At 37.8% G+C, this 17,856-nt stretch overlaps 2 protein-coding genes across 7 annotated transcripts; both read left to right on the forward strand.

Moving 5' to 3' along the window:
* The first annotated feature begins 1,972 nt into the window (after positions 1-1,972).
* LOC18445371 (trans-cinnamate:CoA ligase, peroxisomal) lies at positions 1,973-6,027 on the forward strand. The gene is made up of 2 exons (XM_006855510.4): positions 1,973-2,512; positions 4,352-6,027. Exons 1-2 carry the CDS (start codon positions 2,315-2,317, stop codon positions 5,906-5,908), a joined length of 1,755 nt encoding a protein of 584 aa, XP_006855572.1. The 5' UTR covers positions 1,973-2,314; the 3' UTR covers positions 5,909-6,027.
* Positions 6,028-7,141: 1,114 nt separating this feature from the next.
* On the forward strand, positions 7,142-17,594 carry FSD3 (Fe superoxide dismutase 3). 6 transcript variants are annotated; one of them, XM_088847175.1, is made up of 9 exons: positions 7,142-7,347; positions 10,181-10,420; positions 11,820-11,891; positions 12,335-12,523; positions 15,350-15,521; positions 15,843-15,916; positions 16,046-16,072; positions 16,150-16,173; positions 17,353-17,594. In XM_088847175.1, the coding sequence occupies exons 2-9, from the start codon at positions 10,295-10,297 to the stop codon at positions 17,476-17,478; spliced, it is 810 nt and encodes a 269-aa protein (XP_088703301.1). In that variant the 5' UTR covers positions 7,142-7,347; positions 10,181-10,294; the 3' UTR covers positions 17,479-17,594. The 6 variants fall into 6 exon arrangements, with proteins under 6 accessions (XP_088703301.1, XP_020530028.1, XP_011627486.1 ...); XM_020674369.2 differs by lacking the exon at positions 7,142-7,347 and adding an exon at positions 9,910-10,107; XM_011629184.3 differs by lacking the exon at positions 7,142-7,347 and adding an exon at positions 9,910-10,107 and having other exon boundaries at positions 10,189-10,420.
* The last annotated feature ends 262 nt before the right edge of the window (positions 17,595-17,856 follow it).

The following is a 17,856-nucleotide window of genomic DNA, read 5'->3' on the forward strand; positions in this document are numbered from 1 at the left end:
AAAAAGGGTTGGATCAGTTGGTTCCTCGACAGAACTAGGCAGTTCTATCAAAAAACCAGCCGGTTCCGGGTATATGGTGCAAATCGGGCAAGGAGCTCCTAAACGTTATAAACTATCAAAAATCCGATAGGGATGGGCAGCCCGGAAACATTATGATAATTTGAGTTTTTACTAAGATATGAGATTAGAATTATTAAGATGATGAATTTATAGATAAGTAAATATATCAGAGATTAATGTCACCAAGCTCAATGGCAATTTTAAGTTGATGCTAAATTTTGAGGATGACCTCTTTTTTAGACCTGTATAATTATGATTTGACCCACCCAATCATAATTGTTCTCTCTCTCTCTCTCAGCCGTTTGTTTCAATAAAAAACAAAGTACATGATATTTACTGCCCTTTGTTCTCTCTCAGCCGTTTGTTTCAATAAAAAACAAAGTACATGATATTTACTCCCCTCTGTTTGTTTATGGTTTTAAACTTTCACTGAATTTCCATAAGAGTTCGGAGAGGGTTTTAAACTTCCACCAAATTTCCATAGTAGTTTGAAGAGTAAACTAAGTAATTTGTCATCTAATTTCGACCAAATTTCCCCAAATCAAAATAGAATTTTGAATCCTCATTTGAATTGATTTTTTAGTTGAGTTCCTAGAAACTTTACCCTATTTTAAAAATCTGAACTTGACATTGCAATTTATCCAAGAGTTTAAGATTCATTTGGCCATGTGTAATTTCCCAGCAACCCTATTTTTTAGAAAAGAAATTGAATATTTTGACAGCATTTATCATCCATCATCGCCTTGAAGCTATATTAATTCTCTCAATTTTGAAAGTCGAAAAAAGATAGACTATTTATCATCCATCATTGCCTTCCATCCCCATGCAACCTTCTAGTGTTATATTCCATGGCTTCACTATGGAGTCAGGTTGCTTGTGAGGCCGAGGAATTCGGTCGAGTCCATGTTAATTAGGCTGGAAAAAGAGCCAAACAGTATGAGTAAAAACCATACCCTCAAATCCAAACAAAATCTAAAATTGAATAATTTAAAAAAATAAAAAAAATATCCAAATTAATCATGTGCTTAATATGACGAAACTATGCCCCTATGTCTTACCCCATGCCAAAAAATGATTATTTTATTACTGTGCCAATTATTTTTTAAAGACTAATGATCCTATGAGACCTTTCTACACTCAAGATTCGAAAGAATCACCATTAAATTTGATACAGATCTCTAGAAAAATTATCTCATATATATGAGAGTTGATTTTTTTAAACTTGACTTTTTAAGATATCTGTACCAAATATAATGATGATCTTTTGAAGTCTTACACAGAATGTGGAAAGCTCTCATCGGATCAATACTTTTTAAACTCGACTTTTTAAGAGTTTTGTGCCAAATTTAATAATAATCTTTTAAAATCTTACGTATTTAGGTATGAGAAACCCGCATAAGATCATTACTTTTTTTTTTAAATTAACCATTTTATCGAGATTTTCAAAATAGTAGTAGCCGCAACAACAAGACATTAAATTCCATTCAAACTACCTCTTCCATATTCTAAACGTTTACACCATTCTTGCACATATCTACAAAAGGATTGAGGTGAGTGCCACCCCTACCAAATATACCATTTTACGCACATTCTCACACCACCCATGGCCATATAACCCTCGACCCCAACCGTCCCATCAGCCTTGTAATGTGGTCCTCTGACCTACAATCACCGTACGACCACGCTCTTCACCAGATCATCTTACAAACCTCCCGGCCCCAGAAGAATCCTCATACCCTTTCAAAATGACCATTTTACCCATGATACCCCCTCCCCCAAAATTGGATGCTTATGTCGGTCTGTAAATTGACCCTTCTACCCACCCCCTCTTCAAAAGACTATTTTGCCCCCCATTCTCACTCCCTTGGAAAATGACCATTTTGCCCCAAATACCCTATCAATCTTGGAACAATTGTGGGGGCTCGCAGGGGCAGTGACAGTCGTTCAGGTCCCCATACTAACGTGTATGGTCATGCCATAAAGGACCTCATTCACATTCGAATTTCCAAGGCCATGCGCCTTGCAACTTCGCCTGTAAGTTCCAGGCAAATTTACCATATTGGCCCCCACACGCAACACCTTGTCTCTCATCAAGCCCCTATATAAACCCGTCGCCCCGAGCTTGTGACCACCAAACCCATTCTTCTCTCTCTAACTCCCAAACCCAACTTTCTCTCGCTAAACTCCCGGTGTACCCCCATTGTCTTCCTCATCTCACTTTCTCTTTGAAACTTCCATATTGTGGCCAAAAAAAATGGAAATTCTCGGCAAAAACCAGGCGAATCATGCACCTCTAACGCCTGTTTCGTTCTTAGAGAGGGCGGGGGCGGTTTATTCTAAGAGGATTTCGATCGTCTATGGGAGGGTCAGGTACACGTGGGAGCAAACCAGAGAGCGATGCCGTCGCCTTGCATCATCCCTGCGACACTTCAACATAGAGAAGAACGATGTTGTAAGTTTCCGGCGCCGTTAATTGAGTTTTAGGCAGGTTAATTACGTTGTTAGGCTTTGGGTTTAATGGGTATTGGACTAATTTTGAAGGGGGTATGAGAAAGTGATTCAGTGAAAAAAAGAGGAGTGAGAAAGTGGAAGTAATGAGTTTCCTTTGTGATTGGTTGAAATTTCCAGTTTTTTGGGAGTTGAAAAAACTCCAACCAAACACAAACCAAACAAGATACACGCATAACTGCTCAGACCCATAAAAGCTCTGCCCCAGTTTAACACAAACCAAGGAAACACGCACATGAGAGAGAAAGAGGAAGTGACAGAACAGCAGCTTTGGGCACACGTCAATTTTGTAAACTTCCATTGTTGACTTCAATGTTCTCTCTCTCTCTCGTTTTTGGGCACATGTTAATTTCGAAAACGTCCATTGTTGCCTTCAGTGAAGACTCTCTCGCTCTCTCAGTTTTGCGTAGATCTGCTTTATCATCGCTATTTTTGGAACTTTAAATTTCATAATTGGGGATAGCAGTAATTTTTCCTATCATCACAAGACTTTGTAGTGCCAAAATTGCATTTTCAGCATAGTTAGAGGTGCACTATATTTCAATAATATAAGGTTGACACCTTATACAAAGTTCACCCATCTAAGAATTAGATCTAACTGTAAAAAATTGAACAATATTTGTGTAATATTAGGATATTTGTAGCTAGGTTGAAGAAGTTGAATCTCAAAAATTAAGAGCTTTTTTTTTTTTTTTTCTTGAATAGTGCTCTACGATGAGGCATCCACCTTCGAAACCATCCACCAATGCCCAAACTCCATTCCCCCGAGGCCTATAAATACTCCTAATTAGGGTTCTATAAATACTCCTAATGAAGGACCTACCGGAGGGAGTAAACCTACTATATAGTCCCACATGAGCATATAATTATTCAAACTTTGTTTTTTTGTTTTTAATAAATATATTTGAAAAAGAAAAAAATATATACGCCCATTTGAAAAGCTGGGTTGGGGTACGTACAAACCCTAGATTCCATCATTTATTTTAGTAATTCTCACTCCTAGTTAGTCTTTGTTCAACTTTGCACAAGTTAATTGAAGTTAAAAAGGGGTCAAAGTAGTTGTGGTTCAAGTTCAACTTTGAACCAGTTAGTTTGGAATTAAAACAATTTTAATACAAAAGAATGACTCAGTTTTTTGGTCAAAAAACGAAAGAAAGAATGACTTCAGGTTTTTATAACATGGGTTCATGAGTCAACGTTTTAACGGTTTGCAATTTCTATAACACTAGTTTAGGTGCTTCCGGGGACGCATCTGTTACAGTGAGTCCATTCGTCCAGTATCCATCTCGAGTGGGAATGAATTTTGGATCTTAATTTTTATTGGTCGATTATCTCACCCACCACAATTATGAATGCAAAAAAAAACATAAGATAATCAGATCTTCTATGTTTTTGAAGCTTCAAATTCATGGATGTGATGCGGAAACAGATTTTCTGCGATCTGAGATGTCTTTCGAGTCCTAAATCTCTCACCAAATAATTTCCAAAACTCAATGTTCAAGTCTCAACTACTTGAAAGAAATTGATTGATAAAAACCTATATAATTTTTCTAATTCAAGTTGATCTTGCTGATGTAGGTGTTAATTAATAAACACCCATATTTACTTAGGAGTCAATCCTTGACTACTTGAATGAGTTGGCGTCTTAGAGGCAATGCTATTAAAGTAAAAAAAAAAGTCAAATATTAAATTTTCCAATTCAGATTGTTCTCAGTAATGCAGGTGTTTAACAAGTAAATGGCTATCTTTGTTTATCTAATTCAATTTGTTCTTACTGATGCAGGTATCTGTGCTGGCCCCAAACATTCCGGCCATGTATGAGCTACATTTTTCTGTACCCATGGCTGGAGCCGTTTTGAACACGATCAACATTCGCCTTGACGCCAATACGGTGGCCACCATACTTCGCCTCTCCGGTGCCAAGCTTCTCTTTGTTGATTATCAGTTTTTTGCCCTGGCACAAGCTGCCCTGAACCTCCTCTGTGGTGATTCATCTGGCTCCCACTCTGCTTACCCCCTTACTGTGATCTTCATTGATGATGCGGACCAACCGTCTACGATGCGTCCCCAACATGTGGAGTACGAGCAATTGGTTGAGGCCGGGGATCCGACTTACATGCCCCCACCAGTTGCTGATGAGTGGGATCCGATTTCGCTGAACTACACATCAGGGACCACCTCGGCACCGAAGGGTGTGGTGTACAGTCACAGAGGGGCCTATCTTAGTACCCTTAGTCTTCTCCTCCAGTGGGAGGTTGGCAATGAGGCTGTGTATCTATGGAGTCTGCCAATGTTCCACTGCAATGGTTGGACCTTCACCTGGGGGATTGCCGCACGCGGTGGCACAAACGTCTGTATGCGCAACACTACCGCTCCGGATATATACCGTGCCATCTCCGAGCATGGGGTGACGCACATGTGTGCTGCTCCGATTATCTTCAATCTCTTGCTGAACCCTGCCGATGAGCACAGGCTCAAGAAACCAGTCAGGATCTTGACCGGCGGTGCTCCCCCGCCTGCTTCGTTGCTCGATCAGATTGAGCGGCTGGGGTTCCATATCACCCATGCGTATGGCATGACGGAGGCCACGGGCCCGGCACTAGTCTGTGAATGGCTCTCGGAATGGGACCGACTGCCAAGTAAGGAGCGTTCACAGATAAAGGCTAGACAAGGGATCAGTGTCCTGAGCCTCGCAGATGCGGATGTCGTGAACCCTGAGACGATGCAGAGTGTGCGGCACGACGGGCACACCATGGGTGAAATCATCTTGCGTGGAAGCAGTGTCATGAAGGGGTACTTCAAGGACCCCAAAGCCACCACTGAGGCCTTCAAGGGAGGATGGTTCCACACGGGTGACATGGCTGTCATCCACCCTGATGGCTATGTGGAGATCAAGGACAGGCTCAAGGATGTGATCATCTCCGGAGGCGAGAACATCAGCAGTGTCGAGGTGGAGTCCGTGCTCTATCGGCATCCCAAAATAGCCGAGGTCGCCGTCGTGGCGATGCCAAATCATCACTGGGGGGAATCCCCTTGTGCTTTTGTTAGCCTGAAAAAGGGCTCCAAAGATCTCTCAGAGGAAGAACTCATTTCATTTTGCAGGACCAAGATGGCAGGTTACAAGCTCCCAAAGAAGGTGGTGTTTTTGGGGGAGTTGCCAAAGACTGGGACTGGGAAGATACGAAAATTTCAGCTTAGGGAATGGGCCAAAGATTTTGCCACACACAATCCGTCCCACCCGAATTTGAAGAGAACCCCTTCTCTCAACAACCAGCCATCTTCCAGTGTGAAGGATCACCAATATGTGGACCACCAAGTAATGGCAAGGTCTCGCCTTTAAGTTAATAATTTTGTATTCATTACACTCAACTTAGTGAACTTATCCACCGTTTTGGCCTTTGTCAAAGAGATGGAATATGTAAGTAACTTCAAAGGAAGATTTTGCATCCTTGATATCTCCATTTCTTTTCCTATATGAGTAATACCCTCAATGTGTTCATTCGTCACGGTGTTGCGTTCTAGTGTAAATCGAATTGGATTCACCAAACCAGTTAAGGGCCTTGTCTAGTCACCTCCAGGTTATGAAATTGTGCTAGTGTTCATTTCATTAGATTGGCATTGAACAAGTTACGGGCGTGGCCAAATCAACCTCTAAATTAGACCGACGCTGAACAAGTTAGGGGCGTGGTCAAATCAACCTCCATTCAATTGTATGTCAAATCATGTATCAAAAGATTAGAGAGAAAAATATTTCACACTATGAATCACATCACAAAATGAATTTGTTGTTCTATCTTATTTAGGCAGTATAACAATTAAAACCAATTGTTTTGACTAACCTCCAAAATCAAACATTGATTTTGACTAGTTTTCAATAAAATTAACTTTTTATTTTGAAAAGAACCGGCCGAGGCTTAGTCAACACTTTAACGTGTTAGACTGGCTGGTGCGGTCTTGATACGACTGCTGATGTGTCAAACTATAGGTTTGCAATTTAATTCTTGAACTTTGTAAAAAAAATACAATGAGTGGCTACTAGACCGAAAACAATATCCCAAGATCATCATAGAAACAGTAATAAAAAATTGTTTATTTTTGGTATAAAACGATCATAATCACCCCTAACAGTTAGACGTCAAACTGAGCATTTGGGAACTTTTTTTGAGACTCTATGTCTGGAAATAATATAACTAGCCATTCACAACTGATGTTAGGTTCCTTGTCGCACAAAAGGTAACAATCTTATTACGCAATAACCCCAATCCCTACTTGATGCGGTGAGCTCGTCACTACATCAATCCCAAACTTTAAAAGCGACTTACCAAGTAGGGGCGAGTCAATTTGAAGCAAATCAGATTATCAATAATAATAATATGTGCAATAAATATGATAAAATGTAAAAAAAATAAAAAATAAATGGAATTAGAATCCAACAAACACAACACAACCACAAAACAAAAAGTACATACCGATTTATGTGGTTCACCCAAATTGGGCTAAATCTAGAGTGATGAGCAATAATGTTAGAGAGAGAAAAAGAGGCTATTAGGGCCGCGAAAGAAAGATAGGCTGATAGAGATCGTAAGAGAGAGAGAGTCATGAGAGGCACGTCCTATAGAGAGAATAACAATGTGATCTTCTTCCCTGTAAGTCAGAAAAGGTGTATTGCGTGAACATGGGAATCAATGTATAGGACCATGGCGGAATGAGTGGGGTGATCATGGGAACTGAGAGATAGGACGACGGCTTCGTGGACACAAGTCTAGGTTTTATACTCCGGTATTTTTTTTTGTAACACATCAATGTTTTCTCTCTAGATTTGGTGTGTGTGGGCGTTCTCTGATGTGTGTGTTATCACGAAGATGAAACTCATCCAATTCACCCAAACCTAATCCTAAGTATTATGAACTTCTAATTACTACACAATCGACAATGATCTCTAACGTACTACAGAAGAGCCTTACTGCCATATTTGTTATCTATTATATGGGGAAAGGGTTTGGCCAATGTAATACCTTAGCATTGCACTAAATCGTAGAGCCGCACCTCAAAAGGCCAACAATCTCTTATGATGGTTTGAAAAGTTATTTTCATTATAAATTATAAAATTTAGAACTTTAAAAATTGTATAGAACTAGCAAATGTGAGAGAACATAAAGATAGATAGTCTAGATAATATGTTTCTTATTCTTGACATTTGGAATATGTTTTTACATATCCATGATTATAGGGTTTGAGATGATCAAAATTGAGAGTTTTCTAGTGTTGAAATTCCATTTCTTAACAAGATTTTGATTTGTGGCGTTATCTTTTATGGTAAAGCGTAGGCTTTATATAAACTTTTTTCTTGTAGGAAATATAATTATATTTAATTTGAGGAAATATAATTATATAAAGCGTTCGACCATATATTTTTTGAGCCATGCTGATATGTAACCGAATCCAAATAGGGTAGGCAAAAATAAGCAAAACATTTCATCAAAAAAAGTAACATGGTAGTGGGCCTCATACCTTAGTCACTTCCACTTACAGCTTCGAAAACCAAACCATTTAAAAAACTGGTAAAAGTCTATATTTCCCACTGAATTACCCAAAAAAAGAGCTAAAATAACAAATGATATTATAAGAATTTTTACTCCTATAATAACTGATACAAGAAGAAGAAAACCATGTAATTCTTCACAATAATCGAACAAAGAATTATAGGCTTTAGGAGAACGAAATAATAAGAATAATAAAATTGAGTCAATGTTGAAGAAATCTTCAACCAAGATGTCTAATTCTTAGTACTCATGAGCTCATGGATAGGGCTGCCAACAGCCTCGGCCAGGGCTAGACCAACCAAGGCCCAAACATTGGCCGGGTTCCCTATCTTTGCCACCCTTCGGCCAAATCTTGTGCCTCGGGCCCTAGTTTTTAAAGTCAAGCCCTGCCCACCAGACCTATTGCCAACTCTATTCATAAACTCATTAATTTAAACATGTGACATGTTTTTGTGTAAGGACCCAGACCGACCCACTAGGTCATTTTTGGATCCGAACTCAAATGTAAATCTTTCATTATGTATTTAATACTACAATAAGATTATTTACTTTTGGTATAGGCACATCACAATCATTAATAATCATCTTAGGTAAAATCAAATGGTGGGGGATGTGTAGGCAGAACGTTTAAAATAAACTTTTTTGAATTTTGTAACATACTTTAATTTGTCATTTCACACATCCAATGGCTAAATATTTATGACCTCCTTGTATTAAAGTAAATAAACTTATATTAGGAAAGAAAAAAGTTTAGACGAGGTTGTTTTGATACCCAAATAACATCAAATTGATCATCTCGACATCAAGATTCATGGACACACAAAAAAATGGATGTCAAGTTTTGGAAATAGTGCATCTTGTATCGTATTTTTTGACTGTCAATTTTCAAGATTTTCAACTTTTCATAGATCTACTCGATCTACACTATTTTTGAAGTTTTAAATTTTATAATTAAAGATGAAAATACATTTTAAGGTTATTACAAAATTTCTAATATTAAAACCATATTTCTTGACACTATTTGAAGATGGGCTCTAATTTGATTGTTTAGAGCCTCGGCTCTATACAAACCGCACATTAGGAAAACCCTCTTTATATTTAGAGTAATGATCCTATGAGACCCTCCCACACCCATGTGTGTAGGACCTCAAAGGATCACCATTAAATTTAGCACAGATCTCTATAAAAGTTATCTCATGGGTTTGAAACTTGATTTTTTTAGAGATCTGTGTCAAATTTAATGGTGATCTTTTGGAATCCTACACACATGGGTGTAGGAAGGTCTCATAGGATCATTACTCTTATATTTATTAGTTTAGAAAAAAGTTTATAGAAGGTTGACATCTTACAATGTAGAAGTGAGGTGCACTTCAAAAATACTTCCAAAAATGATGTTTTGATGTTAGAAAAATATCTAATTGATTATATCGACATTGAGATATATAAATATGGTTAAAAAAAGAGATTTTATAGTCCCAAAAATATGATATCTTACAACATATTATCTGTACTATGAATGTTCAAGATTTTCATGTGCTTGTAGTCATGGATCCCTACTTGACTCAGTATGGTCCTATATGGACCGGCACCGTACCCTAGTCGGATCCAAGTGAAATGGACGTGGACCCAACCCGCATTCAAATGGACATGGACCCAACCCGCCCAGTACAATGTTCGGATACCGACCGGGTCAGATTTACCCGACGAGATTGCTAGCCCTGTCTCGAGGGTTAGAAGGGAGAAAAACCTTATCTACTAACAACCACAAAAGACAGATAGTAAATTCCCATTTCCCTTCGTTCTATCATTAGAAATTGTTTTGGAAGCTGGGCGCGGGAAGGCTTAAACCCTAAATCTCTCTCTGTCTTTCTCTATCTAAATTTTCATTTTACACTGAAATAATTGCACTTCACTCCCGTGTTCTCTCTGTCTCTCGTCTGAGATTTTTCAATTTGATGAAGCTCCGCATTGCTCTCCAGTATATTGCTGTCCAAGGGTGAGTACAATAGTTCAACACTCGTTATGTTTTTTCACTTGTTTTCTTCTTTATTCTTTGGATAATGTAATAGGATTGCAGCCCAACTAATAGAGAGAGAAAGAGACCCCGTTGTATGTTTTCTCGTAGAGATGGATTCAGCGGACCTGTTTTTGGGTTGTAGTTGAAGGTAGAACTGTAAGAAGGCATGATGGCTATGGCGTCCCAATTACTACTTTTGCCAAACCTTCGGTTTCATAGCAATTCACAGTCCGCTCCTCGCGTAATCTCGAATCCCATATGTAGGCCATTAAAGCTTTCCAAGTTTCAAAAGGTATGTTTCGGTGGTTCATATTTTGAAAAATTGCTATAAATGTTGAAATTTGTTCAAGTCATATGCTTATTGTAGAAACCAAGTAAAACTCATTTGCCAGGATTTAGGATTTCTGTCATTTTTAATATTCTCTGTAGAGGAATTCTTTTGTATCTTGTTATAGAGCATTTCCCATGATGGCTCTTGAAGAGGAAAAATTAGAAATCAGTATATTCTCCTTGATTAATTACTGCTTGGTCTCGAGTTACTTGGCTCGGGCAGGTGTGAAGTTTTGAGCCCAATACGTGTTTTTGACCACTGGTTTACTTGCACTGAAGATTGGTGGTCTTCATATTTCCCTGTCTGAAATCTCCAGACCCAATTATGCATCATTGCTTCTTGTTTGCCCTTGGCTGTTCCTTGACAGTAATTCATAGTATTTTGAAGTTCGACATCCCTTTTAAAATAAACATTGTTGTGTTTTACTTGCATTTATGTCTATTACTCCAGGATTTTCTCCCGCTTCTTTTTCTTTGCGGACCAATTAATCTGAAGAAGAAATGTGTTTTGCTTCTTGAGCCCTACTGTCATTTTGTGATTTGGGAGCGAAGGTGTTGGGTCACAGGTTTTCTTCTCTTTCTACATCATACAACACTGGTTTCATCATTTCATGCTTGTAGCCTTCTTTGGACTAGCATGGCTTTGTGAATTTTGTGTGTGTGAAAGGTTTGGAAGGGCTGATTTCAAGGATTATACAATAAGTTTGCATTTTATGAACTTAAGTTCAGCTTATCATTTGTTGATGCGAAACTTGTAGTTTTGGATTAGATACAAGTTTATCACTACTGTTGTGAAGTGAATGAAGTCAATGCATCAGTGCATGTTGGCTGAAACCAACTTCAGAAAATTCATATTGTCTGTGCAATCTCTCCTTGCTTAAATCATCTGTTGATGGAAATTGGACTTAAAAAAAATGTATGAAATGAAATAACCAAATAGATTTAATTACTAATTGTAATTAGGACTATTAGGCACCTAAATCTACCTATGCTGCTAGTGTTGGTCCTGCTAATGCACGAACTCAGTCCAATAATTACCCTATTGGTTGATTATATTCTTATATGAATCCCATCTGTCTTTGCCTTTTCCTTCAATAAACAAATAAAAACATTGGAAATAGCCATGGCAAAGGTCCTTATCCTTGGAGCAAGACAAGAATAATTAGGAGAGTTTATCTGGTAAATAAAACTAACCAGCTGTTCAATATTTCTTTCTTTCCCTTTTTTTCTGAAATGTTGGCGATCAATATTTCTTGCTTTACTTGCTTATGTGGTAGGGTTTTGATAAACTGCACAAATTTAAGGTGAACACCACTCTAGGTATTTGTAATCGTCGATGATTTCTTTTGATGTTATCACAGAGATACAAGCAGTCCCTGCGAGATTCACGAGTTTTGGCTTTCTATGGTCGCAAAACTCCTCCTTATAAACTGGTAAGCCACAGATCTGAGTCTAATGTGAAGTTCTAACTATGATGTATTCTCTTTGTTGGGGTGGGGGAAGGATCAAGATCATCTTATTTTCAAATGACTTGCTTATAATATAGGATAATGCAATGGACTATGAGATATGCGTAGTTTTCTGGGTCATCACTGTCCATCATTTGTGGTCTCTCTCCATCACAGTCCATCGTATAATTAATTGGATCGTGATGACCCAAATGGACTAGGAGTAGTACCATAGTCCATTTGAATAGGAGTAGTACCACAGTACATTTGATTACGACGACCTTTACCTCCTGATAAATTTTCTCTTGATTATGATTTCTACTCCAATATCAATATATCACTAATGCACACTTTGGATAGGTGTTAGTTGCTAATTGGTGGATAAATGTAAGTTACAAAGGTAACACTTATGTTTGCTCAACTTCCAGGATGCTTTGGAACCTTATATGAGTCAACGAACTCTTGAAGTGCATTGGGGGAAACACCATCAGGAATATGTTGATGGCTTGAATAAGCAGCTCGAGAACAGTCCACTATATGGCCATACCTTGGAAGAGCTGGTGAAAGTTACTTATAACAATGGGAACCCAATGCCTGAATTTAATAATGCTGCACAGGTGTGCCAATGAATCTTCTTTTGGTCCAGATAATTATGTGGTGGTGCTTATCTATGGGTCTATTGACAGGCATTGTAATTGTTAGATGATTTTCATTTAAATGGGGGACAATTTTTTATTAATTTTCTCTCTTTGTGGCGGACAGTTACTAAGTTTTCTCTTTTGATGAATGCTCTGCAGACCTCTTTTTCTATTCTGACAGTTTTGTGTATGTTTAGTTGGATTTTATGGATTCAGTACTTGAATTTATCTTCATTTTGATATTGGGCTGTTCCTGATGGTATTGACATCTTTACAATTTTTCAAAGCTTTTTACTTTTCAAAATGGAGGATCATGTTTAAAATTTCCTTCTACGAAGTTTTGAACATTTCTCTTCAAATCCATCATGTGAGCTTTGAATTATATACAAAGTCGGTGATTTTTTATCCACAAATTTGCTCTATTATCCGGTGAATATCTCGAAATAGTTGAGTTTTTGTTTGCATTGGAAGTTTCAAACGATCAATCCATTATCAATTTGTGAATGAGCTTTAATTAAATCCTCAAAAAATTCCACTTCTATAGGGTCAAATGCATCTCTTATTGATTCTTATGGGTAAACATGCTGTTCTAGTTTGTGTTGTCTTTATTTTAATGAAACTTGAGACCGACTGAAGTACTACCTTTGTGAAGGATTGTTTGGAATCCCCTCTTACATCCCTCATGATTGCTGTTAAGTGCAATTTAAGATTTCCATAGTTTTAATATGTTCTAGCAAATTTGATCAAAATTAACGACTTTTGAGATGCTCTGTTTTTATCCTACTACTCTGGTTTTAATCTGTTAATTGAGTGTTATCTCATGGTGTCTTACCAACTAATGTGGAATATCAGTAACGATATAACAACTTAAATGTCATCATGTTATTCACTAACTGACATCTCAATCTTAGGCGAACTGTTTCTTCCATTTCTTTTGTTAGCATTGTCTATAACAACTTTCCCTGAGATTATCAACTTCTCATTTGACACTCTATATATTTGAAATCTAGTACAATGTCAGTCACTCCTATACCCTGAGTTTGTGTAGAAACTGTGTCATCAACCTCACCCTTTCCATGGTTTTGGTTGGAGGCCTTCAATCACTTTCTTGCATGGTAGTACCCATGTTGCCACGGATACTTGTGTAAGTGTCAGACGCAGGTAAGGGGCATTAGATTCCCTAGTCCATAAGGGCAGTATTCAGTGACTCGGCTACATGTTTTTGAAATTGATGTGTCTACTCAAAACAAAATAGAAGATTGAAATCTATATTAATGATGTGGTCAATGGTCAGTGAACAAGAAGCATAATCCACAAGATTATATGTCTGTATGCGTGTCTATATGTGTACGACACGAATATGGCACACAATCCTAAGAATCCATAACATAGGGTAGTACTCTTTCTTTCATAAAGTGAAATTTTTGAGGCTCAAGGGCGTGCTGTTTTGCGGTAACAAATTGATTATCAAAGATGACTCTTTTTTCCCCTTATTTCTTCTTTTTGGTAGTAGATTATTTTGTGCAACATTTCTTTGGCATCCTGGAGGAAAGATGCGTATGGGAACAGTAATGTCAGTGAGTAGGATAATAATTGGACAAGTGGAGATTACTTTTACTAATAAAAACATTTGATGATATGAAGATGAGGCCAGTAAGGGCTAGGGTAAAGGGAAGCTGCTGTTGCTAAAGGGTGAAAGATGATGAAAGGGTTATTGTGCAAAATGGAATGAGGCTAGTAAGGGCTAGGGAAAATAAAACTGCTAGTAAGGGCTAGGGAAAATAAAACTGCTTTTGATATAGGTTGAAAGAGGATGAAAGGGTTATTGTTATTGTGCAAAGTAGAGGGCTGATAACAAGTCTCAGAAGCTAATACTGGGATTGAATTGCCATTAGGGCCATTCAGTAACTGTCACCATTAGCATTTCGTTGTAGTAGTTCATGATCATTCGTCTGTTAAGTCTATTCTGTAGATGGAGGTTTACATTCCAGAAGGTCTTAGGCTGGTAGCAACTCAGAAGCCAATCCAGGGGTCAAAACACGATTATGCCCGCTCATTAGCAATCAGTTCCAACATTGAAGCTCCTCAGCCTAGAATCTTTGTTGTTGATCTTGATTAGGGGGCAGATATTGTAGATAACAAAATCAAGGTTCGCTAAGTTCTTTATAATGCCAAGCTGATCAAGAAAGGTTTAGAGTGTAGAGGTTGCTGGAGTGATCTAGTCTTCTTTTGCTGGCACAAGAAAGAGGGAAGGACAGCTAATAATTGAGTAAGGTCAGCTCATAATCGGGGTTCCTCTACTTTGTATGTGGTGCGTGTCAACCTAAGTGCATAGTGATATTGAGTGCTAAAACTGCTATTTGAAGCCACTTCATGTGATGGTTTGTTTTATATATGCTTCAACTTATTTCATAAAGTGAAAAGTAGAGAAACTAACCTAGTATGTGCTCTTATCTAAGAATGTATTCAAATCGGATTGCTCAACAAGTCACAGTTATGTGCAATGACATGCACACAATGAATAAGCATCTTAATCACCGGAGTAAAATTTAAAATTGTTTCACTATGAGAGTAATGTACTATAGAAAAATATTGTTCGAGAAATATAAACACGTCTCTGAAGTTCTGTTGTTCTGATAACATATAAGCTCTTGTCATACACTACAAACATTTGTGTTTTCAAAGTGCATTTTCAAAATGAATTTTATGCAGTTGCATTTTCAAAATGCATTTCTTATGTGAAAACCGATCATAAACAATTTCTTACAGTCTGATCGCACTTATAAACGGATGCGTTTCTTTCAGCTTTGGAACCACGACTTCTTCTGGGAGTCCATGCAGCCAGATGGTGGCAAGTCACCTTGGGGAGGTGTTCTTCAACAAATTGAGAAGGATTTCGGCTCACTAGAAAAATTTAGAGATGAATTTGTAGAAGCAGCCCTTTCGCTTTTTGGCTCGGGCTGGGTGTGGCTTGTTTGTGAGTGGAGCCATAAGTTTCTCTCACCCAGTGTTTCTACCATTGCATTACTAATCACATAATTTCTCTCTCATCCACAATTCCACATTCTTATTCTTCTTGCATTGCTGTCTGATTACCTAATTTCTTTCTTACCAAATTTGTTAGTTAATTGTATCATCCAATGAATACCTTGGTTTCTATTATAGTTTAGAAGTAGCCTCCTTTTTTTAGAGGATGGATATTTGCTCACCGACATTTGGTAAATTCTGTAATTTTACTAATAAAATATTGAATATTTACTTTGTTCTCATATTGACTTGCACCCTTTTCTTATCTCAGTAAAAACCAAGGAAAAGAAGTTTGCTGTGATGAAAACTTCTAATGCTGTAAATCCACTTGTTGGGGGTGAAATAGTAAGTTGATACTTTAAAGTCGCTTTCTCCTTATCGTTTAAATTAAATGTGGGCCCTTTTTTTGTAGCTTTTTACATCTATTATTGAGTCAGTTATGCTCTTGACATTGTAATTTCTTCATTCTTGCAGCCCATCATCGGTCTTGATATGTGGGAGGTAATATTATTATTATTATTGTTGGATTTTTGTAGCATATGTGCTGATATTTTACTTTGATGTGGCGAATGGTGCAGCATGCATACTACTTGGATTACAAGGTATGAGAGAACTATCCGTCAGTTTTCCTACGATATTTTGTAGCTTATTCATGGAAATATAACCATTTGTTTTATTTTATACTTTGTTGCTGACATTGGTTTTCTTTCTTTTCTTCGTATCAAATTAACTCCTCCATCCCACCTGCAAGAAAGTTCTGAATGATCGATAATGGTGACAGTCATGTTTACTGTTTTTTAATTGAGTGAACTAAATGACAAGAAAGACCTTGTATATGATAAAAGCTGGTGTGAATCATTAAGTTTTTTCTTTTCCGGGAAAACTAGTTCTTCGAGAATACTTTACCTGTGGGCAGCCCACCTGGATGGGAATTTCATTTTTAGTTTCTGGCCTCCCTTTTTCCTTGCTGAAAACTGCCCCTGAACATTCAAACGACCCTTTATAATGAAATTCGCATTAAACCATCCAAACTCTGGTGGTAGTGACTAAACTCTAAATCATTCTTTTTTTACCTCCCACCCCGCCGTTCCTCTCTCCCATGTTCCTGGGGCACATGATGCAGCCCTAATATGTTGGAATGACTGAGTTTCACTTTCGTCGCTCTTTTTTCATCCCACACCCCACTCTTCCTCTCTCTTGTGGCACATGATGCAGCCCAGAATCTGTTGGAATGATCGAGTCTCTCTCTCTCTCCGTGATAATTTGTGGGAGTATTTGAACTCTCTAATATTTTAGATTGAATGCATTTTGCATTCCTAATCTCAATTTATATATATATATATATATATGGAAGATACTACAAAATACCTATGGGCGAAAATGAGCAGTATTTTCGCCCATAGGCTCAACGCCGTCCGATTTTTTCGGATGGCGTGAATTAAACACTGTCATGGACCTAGCATGTTCGTGGCGGTCCGTCACGGACATAGCGAGTCCTTGACGCGATTTTTTTCACATAAATTTGACATAAAAAATATGGGGGCACTGCCATAGCTCCCGTAGGTCCGTGACGGATTTTAAGCAGTATGTCCGTGACAGGGCGAAATACTGTAGCACTTCGCCTATAGACGTGTTTAAGACTTTTGGGCTTGGAATTAATTGGTTAAGGTATTGACAGTTGCATCACTATTCCCAACTTAGAGTTATTGAACTACCCAAAAGAAAAATAGAAAGAAAGAGTTCATGCAAGTCATGTTTTAAATCTGAGAATGTTTGAACAGGATGACAGAGAAAAATACGTGATGACATTCTTGAATCATCTCGTGTCATGGCATACGGTGGCGTTGCGCATGATCCGAGCAGAGGCCTTTGTAAATCTGGGAGAGCCAAAGATACCAGTAGCGTGAAGCTTTTTATTTCTTTATGTATTTATTTATTTTTACTTGAAGCTAATTTTTGACATGTATCATAGTGATAAAAGTTGGAAAGAAAAAAGAAAAACACGTAGCTGTGAGTTTTTCTCTATGCTCATTTGCAAACAGTCCAACCAGAATGACCTCTTTAACCCAATCTCGATAACACAATTAAAAAGGTTATTGCAAATTTGCAATATAGATTTCTACCCGCACATTTTATCCAGGGAAAGTCCAGATCAATTTTTTTTTTTCGCTCTAAAGGATATGTAGTATTTTCCTTGGAGGGTCAAGGGTTATTGCAAATTTCCTCCCTCTTTTTCTAATGGGAATGTAACCATCTTCTGTTAAATCACCTAAAGTAAGGAGGCT

This window comes from Amborella trichopoda, chromosome 9 (genome assembly GCF_054954075.1).
Source record: "Amborella trichopoda isolate Santa Cruz 75 chromosome 9, AtrichopodaSantaCruz75HAP2 v2.0, whole genome shotgun sequence".
NCBI lineage: Eukaryota > Viridiplantae > Streptophyta > Magnoliopsida > Amborellales > Amborellaceae > Amborella > Amborella trichopoda.